This window comes from Triticum dicoccoides, chromosome 7A (genome assembly GCF_002162155.2).
Source record: "Triticum dicoccoides isolate Atlit2015 ecotype Zavitan chromosome 7A, WEW_v2.0, whole genome shotgun sequence".
Classification (NCBI taxonomy): domain Eukaryota; kingdom Viridiplantae; phylum Streptophyta; class Magnoliopsida; order Poales; family Poaceae; genus Triticum; species Triticum dicoccoides.
In genome coordinates this window covers 648,747,434-648,765,656 of record NC_041392.1, presented here as the reverse complement: position 1 = coordinate 648,765,656, position 18,223 = coordinate 648,747,434, and the positions used below count along the sequence as shown (strand labels likewise).

Below are 18,223 nucleotides of genomic sequence, written 5' to 3'. Positions count from 1 at the left end.
CGCCATTAGTATGCTTTGTCATACTAATGGCGCACTGTCATGTGATGCGCCATTAGTATGAATATTAGGTTTTTTTTATTTTTTATTTTCTGTTTTTTGCACAGGTTACAAAATGTACAATTTGACAAAATATAGACAGCACACATCAACAACAGATTCATCGAATACAATAGAAGATTAGTCTTTGAATACAATTCATCATATTAGTCTCCGAATACAATTCATGATATTAGTCTTCAATTTTTATTATAGTAAGAATATTACAATGTCTTTACAAGTTTCCAATAAAAGGAAAATTGCAAGGAAATAAAAAAACCTAAAGCTAATCTTCTAGTAATATTTTCTTCTTTTTCTTCACTTTATCCCTGCAAAATGTAACAAAATAAACAGAAACACAAACAAACTATTTATAACATGTCAATACTGTCATTTTTTCAGACAAGTAACTAACAACTTCAGTGAGACAGGCACAGTGCAGTGTGAATTTCAATTGGCTAAATCATATATAGAAATCAGTATCTTCTCTATGAACCTGAAACTGAGATGACTGGACTAATTTTGCACATTTGATTTATGAATTTATTCTTCTTCGATAACCAACTAAACTTCGGATCACCTTCTAAGCATCTGTACATACTACATAGGCTGATTAATCCAACAGCCACAATGCAAATATCGACTATTTCCATTCAACTTCTTCACTTACTCATTATTATCTAATGAAACCATTCGTAACTAATGAAGCAGATTGGTTGAAGTTATCATGTCTACATTTGGCTGGTAGGATGGAACATTTCTGGATTGGGAGTCAATGAGCTTTATGCTTTCAATTCTCACTGTTTTATTCAGGTGGTACAAGTAACATTTCAGCCTATTTCTAGATAAAAGCCCACCCTCTGTATGAGGCTTCACTGCCCAAAAGGCTGAAGTTGGAATATGATCAAACTATTCAGAGCACTATAGGGCCAAAATGGTCCTTTGAATTCAATAGTTGATTTCGGAGCACTATAGGGTCAAAATGGTCCTTTGAATTTAGTAGTTGATTTCTAAGCCAAAATACTATTTATTTTATTTGTGCGCAATTTTACCAACAAATTATCAGAAGATAGTTCAGAACGCACGTATATCAATAGCATGTGTAGCAGTAAGATTTACACTAACTAAATTTGTCATACCACTAAGCTTCTCATTCCTTGGTCTGGAAGCAGATCCATACTCTTTCGACTGTCTTTGGCTCTCATCAATGAGGATATTCTCCAAATCGACCTGTTCTGTCTACAGAAAGGCAACAAAACAGAATACATTGCCAAATGAGAACATCGATACTATAAATTTTGAATAGATCTAAAATTAATTAGGAAACATCAGAATAGATAAAATTGCAATCAGGAACAATGTATGATGAGAACATCGATAATATGAAATTCATTGACATATCTAAAATTACAAAGGGAAACATCAGAAATACAGAATACATAATCTTACAAATTGATGCGCTGGAAGAGTGTCAAGGGGAAGAAAGCTTAGAATGTCTAATCTGCCAAATGGCTAAAATGTTTTACATGTAACACAAACAAAGGAGGACAATAGATAATCAGAGCTAGCTATATTCCATTCTTTCTGCAGCGACAACAACAACAATGGATTGTTTTTATCGCATACGTCCTTGATTTTCTAACCAGCCTGACTGACTCCCTACTCATGTCCACTGTAGGAGAGGTATCTCATGTTCATCATTGTCTGACATATGATTTTTAACATGTACTTGGGGTCTAACATGGGAAGGAGCCAGAGGGAGTCGCACAATGAAAGTTGATCTTGCTAAATCACAATAAAATAAATACATGCAGAAATGCGCATATGAGTAGCAGAGTACATCTAATGACAACAACAAGCCATCTAGAAAACTTTAATACATTTAATATTGAGTAAAATTGCACATGTTCTCGACCTAATTTAACCCAAGTTGGAAAAAACAGTAAGGTTTGGGTATCTTTGCACATAATACCATTTCACATTGCAGCAGGTCTCAACCCAACCAGACCAGAACCTACTATTTTCGTCTATTAAGAGGTGTGCAACATTTACATTGTGTTAGGTGCAAAGAAAACTAGACACTGGTGATTGGCACGGTTATGATTGAAATTAGGTGGCAGAAAGGGCAATTTACTATTCATTATAATATATTTCCCACCAATACCTGACAAGGTGAATCGAGAATAATACCCAACAGAAAAGAAAAAATATTACTCACTGAATTCTAAACCAATGCAGCACCAATTCTATTAAAACTGTTCTGACTACAGCATTATTTCCGCCTGTTCTCCATTCCCATCTACCTTTGCTTCTCACTGATTCCTCCAAAAACATGTGAGCTAGGGGGCACTCCCGTGTGTGCATGCACATGGTATGTGTAATTGTGTATGCTTCAACACGACACAACCTTAAAGGAATATATAAGGTGGAAACCGAAATAAAGTGCCAAAGCATGTTCTAGTTTTCAAAATTCTCAGGATGGACACATTTGAAATACACAAAAATGGGTAAACATGCATGAATAATGGTTTGTCTGCAGAATGTCCCTTCACCAACATCTACAGGTTTCTTCGCAATTTAGCAAAACCTCAGCACATAGTTCCCACCTTCCATGAACTTAACCTCAATTTAGGTTTCCACCTGATACAGATCTACTAAACAGACTACAGCATCTGACAAACTCAATAAAATAGCAGTGGCAGAAGATTTCAAAGAAATGCAAGTACTAACTCAATAAAACAACAGTGGCAGAAAGCTCAAAGAAATGTAAGTACAGCACGACCCATGGTGACAGCTAGTATTCAAAATCGGTTTCGATGTACACTCATGTCAATCGTGTACGCAGAACGGAAAAATTCCTCGATGCGTCAATGTACGTCAGTAGCTCTGTACTTGTTTCTTCATTAATTAAACCATGTAGAGAATGGCACAATATCACACCATGCAGTGGACACCAAAATTTCCTACTCCCATGCACGATCAAGTTCTGTTCGAAGCAGGGTCAGATAGATATGAATACCTCTAGGTGGAGGAGCGTGTCAAGGAGTAGCGCCTGCTTCTGCTTGAGAAGCACAAGCTGCTTGTGCAGCACCTCGAACTCCTCACGCACGATCCTCTCGCTGTCAGCAATGGCAGCATCGCTGACCCCTTCCTGCTGCAGGCGCTTCTTCAGGCGCTCGGTGGAGACCGCCGCGGCCGCCGCAGTGTCCCCCGGCCCGACCATCTCGCTGGTGGACATCCTCGGGAACATCTCCTTGGTGGCACGGAGCGCCTCGAGCCACGCGGCCCTGTCCTCCCTCGTCTCGGCCCGCAGGTGCAGCCTCTTGGTCCCCGAGAAGATGGAGAACCTCCTGTCGTCCGATCTGCTCTCTCTGACGGTCGACACCTGCACGTCAACCACCCGTTTCAGCGTCAAAGACAGAGGGAAATGGATCTGCGGATCAGAGGAGCGAATCGAAGCATCGAGCGGGCGACTGACCTTGAGGTGGATTTCGCTGAGGGGCTTGCGGGGCGTCTGGTGGTGGCCGTGGCCATTGGAGTGGGGGGCGGAGGCGGAGGAGGGGCGCGCGAGGCGGCGGAGCGAGTCCTCGCCGATGACCTTGGCGCCGCGGTCGGTGTCGCGGGAGAGGTCGATACGGTCGGGCCCGTGGATCTTGTAGTAGGAGAGCACGCCGTCGCTGAGCGCGAACCAGCGAGGCCGCCACCCGCGGCCGTAGTTGACCCACTTGTAGAGGACCCCGGAGATGCCAGATCCGGTGTCGCCATGGCCGGCCTCCTCCTGTGGTGCCTGCTAGGTCGCCATGGCCGCGGGCTCCTTGTCCGTGGCGGCTGGATCTGGGGCCTTGGGGTGGCAGGGAGCTCCTCCTCCTGCAGCTCGGCGGCCTCCACACCCCGGAGCAACGCCGTCGCCGGAGGACGTGGTCACCTGCTCTCCTGTGGATCCGGTGAGGAGGGTTGGGGAAGGAGCTCAGCACGGCTCCATGCCCTGGATCTGGTGTGAGGGAGGAGGAAGGGAGCTCGCCATGGTCAGGAGGGACAGGAAGAGGCGGGCGGCCGGGGCTTCCCGATCTAAATCAAAGTCGAGGGAGGTGGGTGGGTGTGTCAGGAGGAAGGTGAGGGGGTGAGAACGTGACAAGAGGGAGGGGATAAGGGGTGATAGCAATGGCGCACTGGTAGGGGTGCGCCATACGTATAGATAGCAATGGCGCATCTCTTACTGGTGCGCCATTACTAGTTAAAACTAGTAATGGCGCACGGTGGAACAGTGCGCCATTAGTAGTTTTGCAAAAAAAGGAATAAAAAATATAATTAAAAAAACAACATTAGTGGCGCACTTTCCGACAGGTGCGCCATTACTAGTTATAACTAGTAATGGCGCACTGTGTCTGGATGCGCCATTAGTATGTTTGGACAGGCGCACTAGTTCAAAAAAAAATTTGATACTAATGGCGCACCCTGGGCCAGGTGCGCCATTAGTAGTTTCAACTCTAATGGCGTATCAGAAGGTGGTGCGCCATTAGTATATACTAATGGCGCACCACTTGTCTGGTGCGCCATTAGTGTCAATCTCATCTATAGCCCTTTTTCTAGTAGTGATGTAAGGGTGGAAACGAATCAAATTTCTAAGATGAATCATAAAACGAGTAAAATTTGACCACTTATTTCACTTTATAGTTGGATAACTGGAATATCTACTACCACTTTCCACCCCTATAGGTTCATCAAATTAGATGGTAATTAGGGTAGTAGTTCTTAGGTACTAATTAGTTAGTAAGAACTAGGTACTAATTAGGTACTAGAATATTTTTATTTATAGTAAGTTTATTTTTAGTAAGAACAAGTTGAATTAATAGAACTAGTTAGTAAGAACTTGTTGCTATTTTTTTAGTTAAAGCAATTTTCCCGCATCGACGTGGACGATGCCTATCCCGCATCCTCGTCATCGAGTCGGCGGAGGACGACACCTGCTTGACCAGATGGGCCATGTCGGGACTGGGCTCCGCCGGGGCGGTACTAGGAGGCGCTACCTACCGGGGGGCGCAGGTTGGTGAGGAGCCAGCCTGTCGTTGACCCGAACCTTCTTTGGTGGCAGTCGCGTGGGCCAGTGATGGTCCAGAGGCTCGAGGACTCCGCGGAGGTGGTGCGTCACCGTGTCAGCAAGGAGGACGCGCACCTCCGTCGCTACTTGTTTTCGTTGGAGCACAGGTTCTCCAATACCTGGCAGGTTCTCCAGGGATCTCACTGGAGCTATGATCCCGTGATGGTTCCTTCTCTGTGGGTGTCCACCGCCCGCGCCGATACCCGTTGTGTGCTAGGGTTTTAGTTGTACTAGTGATGTTATATGTATGACACTATTCGGGATGTATTAGTGATAATATTCGAGGATGTACGGACGCATGAGATGATTTACTTTTGCTTATTGAATGCTTGCTAATTTCAGTCTTATAAGATATTTTGAAATGTATATCTTGTGTTGCTCAATATCCAAGTGGCCGGTCATGTTTGCAGGTTACACCTCCGAGTGGCCTATGTTTTGCCAGAGTGTTGATTCATTTCCGTTCCGGCAAATTTCAGGCGCTCGATATATCCTATTTTAGCAAAGGTCATGCCGGATTTTTCCGTGAATTTTGGCATGACTTTTGCCAGAATATGTAGGAAATATCAAGTGCCCCGGATTTGTGTGTTGAGTATCCTGGTAGTTGTCTTCTATCGATTTTCAATTAATGTTTTAACTATGAACGTAGGAAATGTTTGACGACAAAAAGGATTTCGGTATTTGCAAATACTGCAAAGACGAGCGCGGCCTGTGCGATGGAATCTTCCTAGATGATGATAGGCGCTTCAGCATCAAGCTGGACGAGAACTTCGAAGTGGATACAGTAAGTCACAATGACAAGTCTTTTTTCGTAATTAAGCATGACATCTGCTTCATTTGCTTCAACTTATATTTTTTTACTATTCTACTAGCGTATCCCCTACCATGCAAGAGTTTTTGTATTGGATAAGATAGGTTTCAGTCATACTATGGAGGTAAAGAAAGTTTATTTGAGGACCGAGCATGGTTATATTTTCCACGCAAAATTATACAATTCAGACGACTACACCTATTTTTGATGCAAAACATGGTGAGCACTATGCAAGACTTATGCATTTCAGCCTGATATGGTTATCACGTTTGATATTCGTCCGGAAGATGATATTGAAGGTAATACCGACATCTGGGTCGATGTGCAGACGCCTCCAGTTACACCAAAATGTAAGTTTCTCAACCATATTTATGTCTTTTATATTGTTTATTCAAAAATAGTTGACAACTAATTTGTATTGTCAGCTTATTTCGGTGCAAGCAAACATGTCTAGCGCCTGGTAGATAGGACCTAATACTATCCCGGGGCTGAACTAAACTGCGAGGAGCTAAGTCATTATGTTTCATGGCTTGAGGATCTTGATACCGTCGAGACAAATTTTCTTCCTGGACTTAGAAATCTTAGTACTGAAAACGTGCGACCAATAGTGTTCGTCATGAACTACGGTCACATCTATTTAGGAAGGATGGTAAGATTTTTACTATTTGTCCTCAGTGCATCTTTTCCATACATTATTTGTGAAGCTAAACTTCATTGCTAAGTATGTGACCATACGATGTTCTTCAACAGGGACTCCCGATGAATGTTGTGCCTTATGGGATCGAGACTAAAGGTACCATGAGTATTATTAGCTTACGGCCAAGATATCCTACATGTTACTTTAGTGCATTCAAGATCAGCGATGAATGCTTAATTGTGCAAGACTGGACCAGCACTAGGGGGCAGCAAACAGATGTGCTACCCAAAATTAGGAGACAGGTTCATCTGCATGCTCCAACTTGATCAAGGAGGAGAGCTACACATGTTTTATGTTGTTTTACCTAAGAGAGAGCAGCAGGAGTGATTAGCTAGAAATGAGTTTGAGGATGATGATGTGCTACACTATTACTATGATGATAAAATAGCTAGTGTTGGTGGTAATGACTGATGATTATTATTAGCTAGTGTTAGAGGTGATTAAATAAATATTGTTGGTGCTAATGATTATGATGATGATTAAATAGCTTGTGCTGGCGGATTAGATTCAAGTGGAGGCAACATGTGGTGCACATCGAAAGTACTACTAGTCGAAACTAGATCAAGTTTGGATTAGTAGTATACTATTGACATGCACCACATATTGCCTCCACTTGAACCTAATCCACCTTCATTTGACACACTATTATGGACATAATGATGTAAACCTCATAATTGGTATTGTACCAATATTTGTACGATGGCGCATAAATACACTAAAAATAAAAAAAATAAAAAAACAATACTAGTAGCGATGGAAAGAAAACATGCTGCCAGTAGTTACATTAGCAGCAGCGTGGGAGTGAACAAGCGCTGCAGCTATTTGTCCTAGCAGTAGCGCGTGCAGCATGCGTTACTGCTAAGCAATAGCTGTAGCGCCTTATTAGTAGCGCGCCTACCCGCGCTACTAGTGAGCACAAAACCAGCGCTACTGCTAGGGTTTTCCCTAGTAGTGTAGTGGGGTGGCTCTGTCCGAGTGGGCCGGCCAGTTGGGCTGAGGCCCAGGTGGGCCAAGGGGGCCTTTTATTCTTTTTTTATTTTGTTTTGTTTTCTCTTTTGTATTTTCTTTTTCTTTTATTTCTTTTCCTTTTCTGTTTTAATTAATTTTAGCGCATTTAAGGATTTTATAAAATTGTGTTTTCTGTACTATAATTGCCCTTGTAATATTCAGCACCGGCCGAACATTTTTGTTACAGCTTTTGAAAAAATTTATTGTTTACATTAATCTAAATTTGAATTTGACGTGGTTTGAACTAACGGAAGTTTAGCAACAGTAATCGAGGTGACGTGGCATGATTAGCGTGGAATTACTGTAGCAAGATTATCCGAGCGTTACAAATCTCCTCCACTACAAGAAATCTCGTCCCGAGATTTAGGAGGTAGAAGGAAACAGTGCGGGGTATTCATCACGAAAGCGGTCCTCGCGTTCCCAAGTGGCTTCATCTTCAGAGTGATTCGACCACTGGACTTTGAGGAACTTCATCGCCTTCTGACGTGTGCGGCGTTCAGCTTGGTCGAGAATGCGGACCGGATGCTCTTTATAGGAGAGGTCCTGTTGCAATTCGAGCACTTCATGATCCACTGCTCGGATTCGATCCTTGAAGCAACGGCGGAGCTGTGACACGTGGAACACATCGTGAACCTGAGAAAGGTTCGGCGGAAGCTCCAGTTGATATGACACTTTTCCACGCCTTTCGATAATAGTGAAGGGACCGATATAGCGAGGAGCTAGCTTGCCCTTGATCCCAAAGCGGTGAGCACCCTTCATTGCTGTAACTCAAAGATAAGCCTTTTCGCCAGGTTGATAGACCATGTCTTGGTGATGACGGTCATACTGAATTTTCTGACTTGATTGAGCAGTCTTGAGATTCTCGCGAATAATGCGAACTTGTTCTTCGGCCTGTTGGATAATATCCGGACCGAAGAGTGGACGTTCCCCAGTTTCTGACCAGTTCAGAGGGGTCCGACACTTTCGTCCATATAGCACTTCGAAGGGGGGCATCTTCATACTAGCTTGATAGCTATTAGTATAAGAGAACTCGGCATATGGAAGAGATTCCTCCCATTTCTTGCCAAAGGAAATTACACAAGCTCGAAGCATGTCTTCAAGAACTTGGTTGACGCGTTGAACCTGTCCTTGCGACTGAGGATGAAACGCCGTACTAAATGACAGGTGCGTTCCCATAGCTTCTTGGAAACTCGCCCAAAACCTTGAAGTGAATAAGCTGCCACGGTCTGAACTGATAAACAGTGGAATACCATGAAGTGAAACAATTCTGGCCATGTAGAGAGTAGCAAGCTGACTAGCAGTGATTGTCTCTTTCACCGCCAGAAAATGTGCAACTTTAGAAAGCCGGTCAATGACGACAAGAATAGCATCATTACCTTTCTGCGATTTGGGAAATCGAGTGACGACGTCCATTTTAACATGGTCCCATTTCCATTCAGGAATAGAGATAGGTTGCAGAGTTCCAGCAACATAACGAGCAATATCCTGCTTCATATTAGACCACCAGAATCTTTGACGGATGTCTTGGTACATCTTTGTACTACCAGGATGAATAGACAAAGGCGTATCATGAGCTTCTTTCATAACCCCTTTAGTCTGATCTAGGCTTTTCCTCAAACGTGGTACCACTAGGCGGCCTTTGAAGTACAAGGCATCATCATCGGCGATAGAGAAGAAGGAGGGCTTTCCTTCTGCTAGATGACGTTTAATCTTATGGACTTCAGAGTCACAACCTTGAATAGTCTTTATACCAGCTACGAGATCTAGTATGACAGCTAGGGTATTTAGAGAACCCTTAGTATCAACACGAAGATTCATCTTCTGAAACTCTAGGGGAGGGGGGGCGAGTGCTCCAGGAGGAATAATATGAAGGTTCAGCTTCCTAAATTCTTTGACAAGCGAGAGCTGAACTTTGTGAACCTGGAGGTGATTGCAGTAAGACTTGCGGCTCAAGGCATCAGCCTTTACATTAGCCTTGCCGGGGGTATAGGATATACCCACGTGAAAATCTGCAACAGTCTCCATCCATCTCTGCTGACAGAGGTTCAGATCTGGCTGAGTAAACAGATACTTCAGACTTTGGTGGTCGGTGAACATCTCACAACGATTACCGAGAAGGTAATGTCGCCACTGCTTCAGTGCATGAATGACAGCAGCAAGCTCGAGGTCGTGAACTGGGTAGTTTTCTTCATGAGGGCATAGTTGACGAGAGGCATAAGCAATCACTCTGCGCTCTTGCATTAGGACACAGCCTAATCCTTGACGGGAAGCGTCGCAGTAAATGACGAAGTCCTTCTTAGTATCAGGTGGTGCAAGCACTGGGGTAGAAGTCAACTTCTCTTTGAGCGCCTGGAAACTTTCCTGACACTTGTCTGTCCAGTGGAACTTGACACCCTTATGCAACATATTAGGCAAAGGCCTGGCAACCTTGGAGAAGTTCTCGACGAATCGACGGCAATAGCTGGCGAGACCGAGAAAACTTCGGACATGCTTGACATTCTTCGGAGCAGTCCAATCGAGAATAGCCTGAACTAGTTCAGGGTTGACGGCAATACCATCCTTGGAGATGACATGCCAAAGATAGGTTACTTCGGGGAGCCAGAATTCACACTTGGAATACTTAGCATACAGTTGATGCTCTCGAAGCTTTTCCAGCACAAGACGAAGATGTTCAACATGTTCTTCCTCGTTCTTGGAAAATACAAGGATATCATCCAGATAAACCACGACGAACTTGTCGAGGTAATCCCTGAATATATAGTTCATCAGACGAGAGAAGGTGGTTGGAGCATTCGTTAAGCCGAATGACATGACGGTGTACTCTTAAGACCCATGCCGGGTCATGAAGGCGGTCTTTGGGATATCCTCTTCATGAACACGGATCTGGTGGTAACCCAACCTCAAATCAAGTTTGGAGAACACTGATGAGCCAGCCAGTAGATCATAAAGATCATTGATCCGAGGAAGAGGATATTTATTCTGAATGGTAGCTTGGTTTATAGGACGGTAGTCTTGGACTAATCGATTTGTCCCATCCTTCTTCTTAACAAAGAGAGAAGGTGCTCCCCAAGGAGAGCAACTTAGGCGAATGAAACCTTTGACAAGAGATTTGTCGATTTCCTCCTTAAGTTCAATGAGTTCATGCGGCGGCATCTTGTAGGGTCGTTTAGCTATAGGGGTGGTGCCGGGTTTCAAGTCGATGATGAATTCGACAGCTCTAGCAGGGGGAATCCCTGGGAGTTCTTCTGGCAAGACGTCTTGGAACTCACAAATGACGGGAATGTTTTCAATGACCTCGAGTGGTGTAGCGTTCAACGCATTCAAGGCATAAAGACGTGCCTCGGTGTTTTGAACTAGATGAGCTTGGTAAGCAATTATTTCATCAGAAGGGTGTAGCAGATGGACGACCTTAGTGGCGCAAACTGTAGAAGCAGTATGCGCTTTCAACCAATCCATTCCCAGAATGAGGTCGATGCTACAGGACTTCAGTACGATGGGAGAGGCAAGGAATTCCAGTCCTTCAATTTCAACGGGAACATTGTGACTAACCATAGAAGTTTAACACTGGCCCGCAGGAGTGTGTACCACAATCGCAGTGTTCATATCTTCGTATGTAATGCCATGCATGAATGCAAACTCAGCTGATATGAATGAATGCGATGCTCCCGTATCAAATAAAACAGATGTTGGTACTGAATTTACGAGGAGTGTACCCATCACGGTAGCAGGCTGGTCTAGAACTTCATTGAGATCAACATGGTTGGCATGAACACGACCATAAGATTAGGCACTGTTGTTGCGAGGCTGGTTGCTTCCACGACCAGCTGTGGGAAGGGCCAGTTGATTCTGATTCTGATTGCAGTCTCTGGCACGGTGACCTGGCTGACCACACTTATAGTAGAGACCATTATTGGGAGTGGGAACAGGAGCTTGGGGTGGTGGAGCTGGAAGCCTTGGTTGCCTAGTTGGAGGAGCAGGCAGACGAGGTGCAGCATAGGACTGCCTTGGGGCAGGTGCAGTTGGCTGGTACATAGTGTTGGGAATCCATATCTTACGCTTCTGCGAAGACGGGCCCGAGGATGAGCCCGTGTCATGGCTGCGCCTGTGAGAGCTCTGGTATTCCTGCAGACCAGTTTCGACATTGATGGCCTTGTTCACCAGGGTGGCGAAATCAGCGAAGTCATGCACTAGAAGTGCGAGCTTGATATCAGCTTGAAGGCCATCACAGAACTTCTCTTGTCTGCGTGCATCAGTTGCAATGTCCTCTTCAGCATAGCGGGACAAGTACAGAAACTCCCGCTGATAAGCTTCAACAGTTTTGTTTCCTTGGGTGAGGTTGCGGAACTCATGCTTCTTACGTTCCATGACTCCCTGAGGAATGAAGCGAGCACGGAAAGCAGCTTGGAAGTGTGGCCAGGTGATGATTGTTCCAACTGGCAGAGTGCGCCTGTGGCTGTCCCACCATTGAGCTGCAGGTCCCTTCAGGAAGAAGGAAGCAAAGGTGACGTAGCTGGCAGGGGCTACATCAGCAGACTCCATCTCATAGGTGATGTCACGGAGCCAGTCATCAGCATCCAGAGGCTGAGTTGAGTTGCGGTACACGGTTGGGTTGAGGCGCATGAAATCCTGCAGAGTCACTTGGGTTGGCTGCTGGTTCATATTCAGCTCAAACTGTTGCGTCATCCCAGCCATGTACTCAGGCGGTGGTGGGGCGTTGCACCACGACCACGACCACCCGGTCTAACCATCCTGCTATTATATAACAGGGGTAGTTCAGCATTGAGAAATTGCGAGGACAAGTATCATTCATGATGAAACATGCATAATGAAAGGAACACGATAGATACTACATAGTAGTTGGCACATCTTACAAAAGTGGTCATGCATAGAGTTCGCTACACAGACTAAGAACATCATATGCGGCACACGGGCTTGCGGCGAATGCACCTAACACTAACAAGCAAGCCTACATTAGTACCAGGAGGAACTGTGGAGGTAGGTGTAGCCTGATAGCTGGTAGTGACGTGAAGGGAAGACCTCCACACGAGTAGCCTGGGGTCCACGGATACTCTGGTGCAGAACCCGATGCGCAGGTGGCAGGAAAGGACCAAGTGCAGGAGAGTAGCCTCCCACATCTGGCAAACCGACGCCCTGGGGCGTCACAGTCCTGGCAGGGTAGATCGCAGAACGCGACAGATCACCAGATCGGACAGAGGGGCGCAACAGTGTCAGAGCATGATACAGGTGCTGACGGGTGGTTTACAACTCGTGGCGAAGAGCTCGGTTAGCTCTATCCAGCCCATCAGCATGCAGAACCAGGTCCTGATGGTACAAGGGCTCTCGGGTGACACTGGAGTAGGCAGCAGTGTAGTATCCCTCCGCACCAACATCGGATGCGATAGCAATGTGCCTGAAGGGGGAGGTGTCCAACTCCTGATACTCTCCACGAAGACGTGTCAGAGCAGCATAAGCAGCATCGTGGACCGCCATGTCGATAGTCACTCCAACACCATGAGCAGTGTGCAGCACGGTAGTGGAGTCATACTCCCGAGAGTAGAGGTGGACGATGCCACGGTACTGCTCCTGGATGAAGTCCTGATACTCCTCATAGACGGTGTACTCAGGGTGCCAGCGATAACCTAGATACACTACTAGGGAAAAGCCTACCAGCAGTGAGGGTTTTGGGCCTCTCAGTAGCGTGGGCACCGACGCTACTAATAAGGCGCTACAGCTAACGTATAGCTGTAGTGCCGGTTGTCCCACGCTACTGCTATACATGAATAGTTGTAGCGCTCTTTGGGAAAGGGCGCTACTGATATTATCTGCAGCGCTATTTGCTGGGACGCTGACAATGTGGCACTACTGCTAAATTTCCCCCCTCGCTACTACTAGTTTATTTATTAGTGTTTTTCCTGCATATTTGTTTTGTATTTGAATAGGCTTTATACAATAATCTTTAGCATATCATACACATACAAATGTAATCATAGCATATACATACAATTAGTATCATCAAATCATGTCATCATCATAATCATTATCCAACACAAAGTGGTCTCTCGTCATCATCTCGAAAATAGCGATACAAGTCTCAAATGATATGCAAATACATCGTCATCCATCTAAACAATGATATACGCGAGAAGAGCTATCACTTTGAGAACATGAGTTCGTATCCCTCTTTCCCATTAGCGTGAACCTCTAAACTAACTACTGCCTATCGCTCGGAAACCGGAAGGGCCTGACACTCCGGCCACTTGTCGTATATATACTCCTGTCATAGCACTTCTTCGCCATCTATGATCTATGCACCTGCATCATCACATGAGTCGATGATATGCAACATATATAGTTGAGCAACAGAAAGAGACAGACTTGGCAAAAATAAAAACAACATATCATAAGCATAAATAACAAAGTTCATCGTACCCCAAAATGCCCTAACTAGAGTGATTTTCGCTAGTCAAGGAGGAGGACGGTTTAATTACATCACAAATAAAGTTTCACCGTGCATAACTCAAAGTTTTGTCATACAGAAAGTATGGACTAAACGGACACATTGTCATATATCGACAATCACTCCAACATGTCGTTCCATCCATCCAAGTCAGGGAGATAGTCCCCGAGCCTAGTGAAAGGCTTCAGGTCGAGACGCTGAGAGGCTATCCATGTTCGGACGTCTTCCCACGACATTTGTCCTTCTCCGTAGAACATCCCTGTTTTTCTGACGACCTCCTTCATGATGATTTGGGCAAGTTCGCGCTGGATGTTATAGAACTCAGCTCGAAGTCGATGATCCTCGATATCTCATATGTCCTTTGCCCATTGCAGAATATGGGCATCGCCGGAAGAAGGTGCCATGCGAAGGTTCTGGTGATCCCGTCTGTACTCCAGCATGTGGTGTAGGACATAGAATCCATCATTAAGAGAATCGTCCGGTTGCTGGATGCAGCAGAAGTTGGTCTTATGGCCGAAGTCGACCCTGCCGCCCCTCATCTTCTTGTCCCTGACCTCTCCACCAAGTGATTGGTAGTGATACATAGCACTGTCGAGAACATCCTTGATGTGGGTGTAATCCTTTTTGTGAATGTTCTTTGACGTGTACAAGTAAAGAGCGTGGGAGAATCGGGGGTAGAGGATGATGAGGACGGCGCGCCAGCCGTTGCGCAAAATAAGTCCTCAAATTAATTAGCCTCCACCGTACAAATGAATGATTGAAATCGAAGGAAGGACAGCAGCGCGGATGACTTACTGGTGAGCATGAAACTGACGATGTAATCCCTCGCGTATTCACGGTGATTTGCGCAGACTCCCAAGAAGCCCTCGTGCATGTAGTATGGGTCAGTGACACAGATATGAGATATCTGCTCAACCCCGATGATGTAGTTCATGTGCAAGGCATAAAGGCGGACAAACGTAAAATCCAGCTTCTTCACGTGAAACATGTCGAATATGTAATCAAATCGGAGGAAGAACTTATCCGCGGGGAAGCTGTCGACATACGACATTTGCCGCGGAACGTTAACCATGTAGAGTGGCTATCCTGGATCTTTCGAGGCGATGAGGTCTTTCTCTACCCGCAGCACATCGTCATGAAGTCTCTTTAGATTGCCGAATCTGGCCCGTAGCGCTGTTGCAGGTAGGATTGGTTGACCGGGGATATGCCATTTATCCGCACCGGGGATATCTATACGGTCCTGAAGCCGAGGCTGCTGAGGCGGCTGGATCATAGAAACAACTTTTTTCCTTTCCTCACTCTCTTCCTAAACTTCTTTACTACCGGAAGGTCGTCCATAATATGTTGAGACGGCAATTCAGGCACCGACTCATGACGCTCAAACCCTAAGGAGGCGCCAGTATAGACATACTGTTCAGCAACGCCATCGTCGTCCTCATCCTCATCCATGGCGACGTCATCAGCGACTAATGGAGCCTCCTCCTTAACCCGTCCGCTATCACCCAACCCGACACCCGAAGATAATTGGGTAGGTGGGGTGTTGATGTTCATACCTTGCTGAGGCTGCGTGCTCGTGGGTGTGCTCCCGGCCGCCTCCAGACGAAGCAGACTCTTTGGCCACAACAGGACCCACCCAGCATTGCAACAATCACCAAGCCGTCACGGTGTCTCGTCGTCATCCCCCCATAGTACTGGAGGAGGCAAATTCTCGTGGCCCGGGTTTGACACTGGCCACGGAAACCTTGAAGACGTTCAGGGGGATCGGCCGGCTGTGGAACAATGGTTCCTTCGGCTCCATTATCGTCGCCTTCCCCACGTCCACCTTCTGGTCGTTGATGGTGTACAATATGGTGCACGGGGCTGCGTCGGCCTGCAAATAAAAGTCTGCCACGTGAGACATCCAAAAGGCAACGAAAACAAGAGATTATACATTTATATTGAAGGGGGCCGGTGTGACAGATACCGTGAGGGCGTCGAGCTCAGCCAAAGACGAAGCACCGCCTAGCACATCCGGTGCGGGAGCCGGTGCAGGAGCAGGTGCAGCTGCAGGTGCTGGTGCAACGCTAGTCAAGCTGCTCCCTGCCAAGAAGTCAGCAAGGGGAAAGTCCACTGCATCTTTTTTTGGATTTTCCTGGTCCAATTGAAAATGGCCGGAACCAAGGTAGTAGAAATATCTAAAGCCACCTGTTTTGCGGCAGCTACCGCTGTTGCGACTGTCTCAGTTGATTTCTTCTCAACTGCAATGTCAACCCTCTTGTCGATGTTTTCTTCATTTAACCTCCGTCTTTCCTTTCTCTCCTCCGTGGTCTCACGGTAGTACTTCTTCCACGTGGCGCCGTCTCCGACACCGTGCACGCGTCCATACGACGGTCGAGTATCCACCGGTTGTTGTTTCAATATGTTCAACGCCCGGTTGAATGGAGTGTCCCACTTGGGCCTCGCCAATGCCTCAGACGGCGAGTCACTTTCGGCCGCAATCTTGTGCTGCTCTCTCTGCAAAAGGCACAACGATCGTTTAAAATATGACTAACGTGTGCAGTCGAATTGATCAGAAACTAAAATTACCAGCAGTCTCATGAACTCTGTAATGACCGGTGTTGTCTCGTAAACCTTTTTCACTAGGTCCCAACAGTGCCGGGCCCTGAGGACGTCATGCTCCTGCGGGACGGTGAACTCCGCCAAGGGGTCTGGGATGCCCAGACTCGCGGCTTCCGCGTCCTACTTGGCCCACTTGGACCTCTTTCCGCCGTAACCACGACTTCCGAGGTGGTGGCTCCCAATGTTCCTCTCTTGAAGCCCCTTCATGTACTTAGACTTTTTTTGGCATCTTCGGCCTCACAAGCCTCCTTGAATATTTGAAACTGCTCTTCCGTGATTGTGGGATTATCCTTTACAATCTCGGAGTAGGGTTCCTTCTTGTCGATGATCCTTGCTTTCACTCGATTTTTCCAGGCGGCCAACGCATCGCTAAACTTGGTCATGGCGTGTTTGTTTATCTTCTTCATTGTCGGGTCCTCATGTGGATCTTTATAATCCTTCTCATTCCGGCCCGGGAACAAGAATATCTGGTGAAACTTCTTTAGGAGGGAGCTCCTCATATTTTCTATCTTCTGTAGTTTCTCATCGTTGATGGTGGCGGTTGTCCGTACGATGCAGCCTATTTGATTGCCATAGCATCGACGCGCTTCCTCGGGCGTTGTTGGCTCAAAATTGCCGTCGTCCACCTCTGTGACCACCACTCTAGTAGTCCTGAGTTTGTTAGGAACCCGTTGCCTCTTTGCTTTCGGTTCTACACCGGCTCCGCTACCCGAGGCAGCGCTGGTCTCAGTCTCAGCGCAGATCTCGATGCCGGTCTGAGTCTCAGTGCCAGTCTCAGTCTTAGCACCGGTTTGCGTGTCGGTCTTAGTCCCCGATGCCACCGGTGGGCCCAGCAATAACATCGGTTGATCATCGGTAGGCATCGTCGCAATCACTAGAACCCTGTCCTTCATCGTTGCTAGCCATGTTTCCTATGATTAAATCTAGTCAATTAATTCTAGACCTAATAAAATGAATAATGACATAAAAAAGGCCTATTGTTTTGCAGGAATGTTGACTCCTTCCTGGTGCGGCAAATCATGGGCACTTGATATGTCCTAGTTTTTAGCACAAGTCATGCCGAAATTCACGGAAAATTTCGGCATGAGCTTTGCTAAAAAGTGGACAAACCGAGAACCTAAAATTTGCCGAAAAAGAAATCAATCAACATTCCGGCAAAACATAGGCCACTAAGCATCATTCCCTGTAAACAATGTCCAAATATACACGAGCAACCACATGTGCAAATAGTGTAGAAGAAAATTCATTTAACTACTAATAGAACAAAATTCAGTTAACTTTAGTGCTCTATAATGAAGAAAGGAAAAAAATTCAGTTAACTACTAATTTCATTCATTTAGGTTATTCATTTAACATCACCTAATTAACCTACTTTACCAATACTACTAGCAGCACTACTAACCTAATTAACCTAGCAAAACTCTAGTGCCGTAACTAAAAAACATCTAATTAACATCTAATTTTTTCTCTAAAATACAGAGAGAGATGAGTGAGGGGGAGGGGTGGGGGACTTACAGACAG

The 18,223-nt window shown here is 45.8% G+C and overlaps 1 protein-coding gene across 1 annotated transcript in view; it reads right to left on the bottom strand.

Annotated features, from left to right (window-relative positions):
• Positions 1-1,110: 1,110 nt before the first annotated feature.
• The window catches only part of LOC119333792 (oxysterol-binding protein-related protein 1C-like), a 21,380-nt gene continuing 4,267 nt past the window's right edge, over positions 1,111-18,223 (bottom strand). The window contains exons 2-4 of the mRNA XM_037606557.1: positions 3,515-3,823; positions 3,056-3,421; positions 1,111-1,275 (exon numbers count right to left, since the gene is read on the bottom strand). Coding sequence (XP_037462454.1) covers positions 1,111-1,275; positions 3,056-3,421; positions 3,515-3,823 — 840 coding nt within the window. The remainder of the gene's footprint in view (positions 1,276-3,055; positions 3,422-3,514; positions 3,824-18,223) is intronic.